Below are 5,104 nucleotides of genomic sequence, written 5' to 3'. Positions count from 1 at the left end.
CTCCACTCGGACGGCACCTCTGAGGAACTTCCGCCCTCCATTTGACGTGCGCATGCTCCGCCCTGCTGCTTCCTCTTTTACTGTGGCAGTGAGCGAGAGGCACCATGAAGGCGTCCGGCACAGTACGTAAACCCTAAATTTACACTTTTTCACTCTCCACACGCGGCTTCTAACAGCACATTTAATAAAATAACGTCTAGTTCGAGAGGCTCGTGCAGAGCTATTTCCATAAAGTCCGACTTAAAGCGGAAATTTTAGTCTTTTCATCCCGGTGCGTTCGCGTCTACAACATGGCGTCAGCACCATGTGGACTGGGCTCAAACTGAGGGCTGCAGCCGGAGAGAGTGCGAGCTCTCACGGCTTCACTGAGAAGATGAGTTCGGTTTGAGGTGCGGACAGCGGTCCAGCAGGAGCACAGATCTTATTTAATCTGATTTAATTTCAGCGCAGCTTGATTTGCGTTAGTAGAAGCTAACGTTAGCAGCTAATGTGAGTTCATCTCTAACCCGAGCTATCGGCGTGCTTTTTAACCAGGCATAGTGAGCCGGTTTTTTAGGAGGAACTGTAGTTTTTATCATTGTTTTATAAATATTGAGACTTTATGGAGGTTTTTTTTTAAAGGGCTTAAACAGTTTTTTTTGTAGAATCGCTGCTTTTTCACACCGAGTGCGGTCAGTGATTGAGTACCGTAAAAACCCCTCCAGCTCACAGCAGTTATTCTCCACTGTAGGCCCGAACTGGAGTTGATATGAAGTATTCAGAAACAGACACAAAGGCTTGGCAGCACAAACTGAAACACGGACTCAATGAACTGCCTTTAATCCACATAGAAAGCACTGAATGGAGCGGCTGCAGAACCTCTTTTAAAAAAAGCGCAATTTAAGGTTTTCTCCAGATACTTAGTAATTCAGTGGCAGTTGTGTGCACACCTGTGCTGGTGATAGAAATAAGACATGCTAAGAAAGATTTCGGCTAATGTTGACAGCAAAAAAACCAACCTAACCTAACACCGAGGAAATATAAGATAAAAGGAAACCGTTATGGATTCTTGTTTTTAATAGAAAAACACAAATTTTTAGAGGATTGTGTTATTTGTAGTTTAAAATATAATTGTTTAAAAAAAAGCTTTAAGATATCAATAAAACTGAAGTCATTTTAAAGTTTTTTGTTTTTTTTTTGTACCCAAAATGACTTATCTGTCAGTTTAATGATAATGATAATTTAATCATGTTTGAGTGTTTGCGGTAAGAAATTGAAAGTGTGTTATTTTGTTATTAGTTTGTTTTTGGTGATGTTTAAGTGAGAATGTTATTTGTAGCTTGTGTGTCATTTGTGATGTGTCCATACGCACCCAAACCCAAAGGTCACGCCGTGTCAGTGGCGTGATTTTGTCTGGCGTGCGAACAGGAACTTGGTCCTTGTCGCCTTTCTCTGCTGCTGTCGTGCCTCTGAAAGTGAATTCAGGGATCAACATGTCCTATCGTTGTCTCGCTATTGTTGCTTTGATCATTTTACCTACATGTGACACATCTTCGTTTTCTTCCCACAGCTTAGGGAGTATAAGGTCATTGGGCGTCTGCTGCCCTCGGCTAAGAACCCCGCCCCCCCTCTCTACCGGATGAGGATCTTCGCCCCGAACCACATCGTGGCCAAATCTCGCTTCTGGTACTTTGTCTCTCAGCTGAGGAAGATGAAGAAGGCATCTGGAGAGATCGTCTACTGCGGCCTGGTGAGTCTCTGTTTAACCCTCGTTTCTTTTTTCCTTGTTAGCGACTCTGACAGCGTCTAATGGCTCGTCGTGTTTTCTGGTCAGGTCAACGAGAAGACGCCTCTGAAGGTGAAGAACTTCGGCATCTGGCTGCGCTATGACTCTCGCAGCGGCACCCACAACATGTACAGAGAGTACAGGGACCTCACCACATCTGGAGCTGTCACTCAGTGCTGTGAGTACTAACAGCGGGCCAACGAGGTGCCGCTTCAATGGCGCCTCTGTTGTTAGAAACTGTTTTTAGAAATCAGACGAGTTTACCTGGATCACTGTGAGAATCAGGTTTGGATCTGCTTGGTTTACGGTTAATCCCAAAAGTAGGAATTCTGTTTTTCACAGCAGCAAAATATTAAAGATGATTTCAGATTTTGACCTTTTGTCGTGTTTTCATGAGAATTGGGAAGCTGGCTTTGTGCTTTCCTGGCAGATATATTGATCGTTGTTTTTGTCAGGAAAAAAGTTTGCTGATGAAAACTTTGAAATGTTTTCGCCAGTAAAATTAACGGCGGTCAGCGTGCAGCCAGATTCAATTTTTCTGACTTGTTCTTCATCGTGAGGATTTCTCTGCTAAGGACGCCCCGATGGAAACCTCGGACAGTAAATCTGCAGAATCATTTCTGTTTTGTAGTTTCAAGGCATCTGAGCGTGCTCCTGAAGATTCTCCGCGGTTTTAAGGAGCTCCTGGCTCCAAGGTCCAGCTGAGCTCACGTGTCATTGGATGAGCGCTCTGAAGCGCCTGTTCACTGGTTTTTGTTTGAGCTGCTAAACCCAGCTGTGTGTCTCAGCGCTGTGGTGTGTTTGGTCTGAGCTGACAGCTGGTGGTCAAATACCTGAGCGTGGACGTAACTCCTGCATCTAAGGAGGGTTTAGGCTTAATGGTGAATTAATGTCATCATGTCATCATTATTTAACAGGATTAATTTAAACATCTAAATTTACTGAACTATTATTGTTCCATCACTGATGCTGTTTCTGCCAGCGCCTGATCAATGATCTCTAACGAGCAGGAAGGCGAGCATTTTGCTCACATCTGAATCTAAAAATCGAACCTTAGTAGAAACGAAGAGCAGCAGGTGACGTCTGAGCGTTTTAGGGTTTAATTTTTACTGCGATGCAGGGCGTGTACGGTTTTATCAACAGACGTCTGCACAGAGCAGCTGCTTCCTGTTTGTTAAGCTCTGCCTCCTAACCTCTCTTTCAGATCGTGACATGGGAGCTCGCCATCGTGCCCGTGCCCACTCAATCCAGATCATGAAGGTGCAGGTGATCGCCGCCAACAAGTGTCGCAGACCCGCCATCAAGCAGTTCCACGTAAGTCTTCCTCTCTCTGCCCCCCACATCAGGAGGCGGGACTCTCTCTGGGCTGCTGCCACCATCGTCAGCTCCAGCTTGAAAACCCGCCACACCAATGGCCAGATTCCTCTTCCAAGTTTTGAGCCTCCATCTTTAAACCTGGCGGTCATGAAGCTGGCGACAGATGACCATTAGCGGCTTTGTTTGGCGCTTTAACGTCTGATCGTGTGACTTTTGTGTTTCCCTGCAGGACTCCAAGATCAGGTTCCCCCTGCCCCACCGGGTCCTGCGCCGCCAGCACAAACCCCGCTTCACCACCAAGAGACCAAACACCTTCTACTAAAAACAGCTGTTTTTGTTTTTGTGCGGGAAATAATAAACGAATCCACCGAACAGCCGACGCCTCGTCTCTGTCTCCATCTTACTGTCACACAAACATCAAAAACTGAGCTGCCGGTGCTCAGTCCTCACATCACATTAACTGTATTATGCCATTTGTATCATATTTCCTACATGAGTTTCTGACATCTCATCAACATGATCAATACTTGTCATAATTTCAAAATGTTATGGACAAAACTTTTTTGGGGGTCTAAATTTCACATTCTTGTTAACAAAAAGTTGCCAAACACACCCACTGTATCAAATGTGATACAAAAAATATCTAATAAAATATATCTTAAACAACATGATGTAGCCAAACAATTGTTATAAAGGTTATTAAACCTCTCGGTTCCAAAAAATCTGAATTTTCTGGCAATTTTTTGATGATCTTACAGAGTTTAAAGAATAAAAAATGAAGCGCAGTTGAACAGCAGAATTACCAATAAAGTCCTGTTAGCTCACAGACTGGACTGTCCCATATTTATAGGGTAATTAAGTTTTTATTTTTATAAATTGCTTCATTGTGGTATGAATGGTTGAGGGGCGGGTGGTCTATTAGCAGGCCCAAAAATTTGCTTCATATTTTCCAAAGCTGTCTGGTGGGCTGGTTCTGGACCCCGGGTCTTATGACACCTCTGATCTAAAGAGCTCAACTTTGACCCACCCTCATTTTTTTTTGTTTTTAACATGGCTGCAAACTTTACATAAATTCATATTCTGGAGCTAAAACTTTCATCAGATAAACTGAAGTTACTGTAAATAAAGGATGGTCTGACTGTGTGTCAGAGGACCGTGAATCCAATTTTGATTTTAAACTTTTAAAGGTGTCTTACAAATGTAGAAAATAGGACTTCTTCCTGTTTGATATTCTCTCAGATGATGAACTGAAACACTTTTATCCACCTTCTCTCTAAGCCCACCACACATGACATCACCGTGATGTTTGTGACGGTCACATTTTAGTTTTTGATCAATGTGATCAAACACCGATCAGCTGACAGTTTCTACTGGTCAAGGCTCAAAGAGCGATGAAACTGCTGAGGCTGACGGGCAGCTTCAGGTAATGTGAACCAACAAATCCCTGATCTCTGACCTTTGACCCCAGGAGTAATTGTGAACTTGCTGCTCTTATGCTGTCTGTCCACACGGTGGCAGTGTTGTCCAGGACATGAAGTGTAGCTGAGCAGCAATTTCAAAGCTGCCACCTCAACTGATTATTATTGATTAGTTTAACCTTTGTGCTGATGAAGGCCGCGCCTCCTCAGCTGACCTCGACCTCTAAACATTCAGAGCTCGGCCTGTTCAGATCTTCGTGCTGGATCTAATTTGCAGCTTGATGACATAGAATAGAATAGAATAGAATAGAATGCCTTTATTGTCATTATACAGTTGTACAATGAGATACAGAGCATCTCCTACTCAGTGTAAACATGTTGGGGGGTGGGGGGGGTGGGGGGTACAGTTCTGCAGCACTATATACATATGGACAGTATTAACATAGGGAAGAAGATGTATATATATATAAAATGTACAATTTACAAACCGTAAACAATATGTAATAAATAGTGTTATGTATGTACAGTTGAGTTATTGCACATGGAATTGGTATAAATAGTGGTGGTCCATAGAGGAAGTGGGAAGTGGGGGGCTGTGTTATCG

At 43.4% G+C, this 5,104-nt stretch overlaps 1 protein-coding gene and 1 non-coding gene across 2 annotated transcripts; both read left to right on the top strand.

Moving 5' to 3' along the window:
- On the top strand, positions 1-3,461 carry rpl18a (ribosomal protein L18a). The gene is made up of 5 exons (XM_031736862.2): positions 1-122; positions 1,550-1,729; positions 1,814-1,943; positions 2,970-3,079; positions 3,312-3,461. Exons 1-5 carry the CDS (start codon positions 105-107, stop codon positions 3,402-3,404), a joined length of 531 nt encoding a protein of 176 aa, XP_031592722.1. The 5' UTR covers positions 1-104; the 3' UTR covers positions 3,405-3,461.
- On the top strand, positions 1,345-1,476 carry LOC116317974. The gene has a single exon (XR_004199289.1). It is a non-coding gene; the product is annotated as a small nucleolar RNA SNORA68 (small nucleolar RNA).
- Positions 3,462-5,104: the final 1,643 nt, after the last annotated feature.

This window comes from Oreochromis aureus, linkage group 17 (assembly GCF_013358895.1).
Source record: "Oreochromis aureus strain Israel breed Guangdong linkage group 17, ZZ_aureus, whole genome shotgun sequence".
NCBI classification, from domain to species: domain Eukaryota; kingdom Metazoa; phylum Chordata; class Actinopteri; order Cichliformes; family Cichlidae; genus Oreochromis; species Oreochromis aureus.
This window is presented reverse-complemented; position numbering and strand designations above follow the sequence as displayed.

Coding starts and splice junctions, on each gene's coding strand:
- rpl18a (XM_031736862.2), top strand. Junction 1,730..1,813: donor AGATCGTCTACTGCGGCCTG/GTGAGTCTCTGT, acceptor TTTTCTGGTCAG/GTCAACGAGAAGACGCCTCT. Junction 3,080..3,311: donor CCGCCATCAAGCAGTTCCAC/GTAAGTCTTCCT, acceptor GTTTCCCTGCAG/GACTCCAAGATCAGGTTCCC.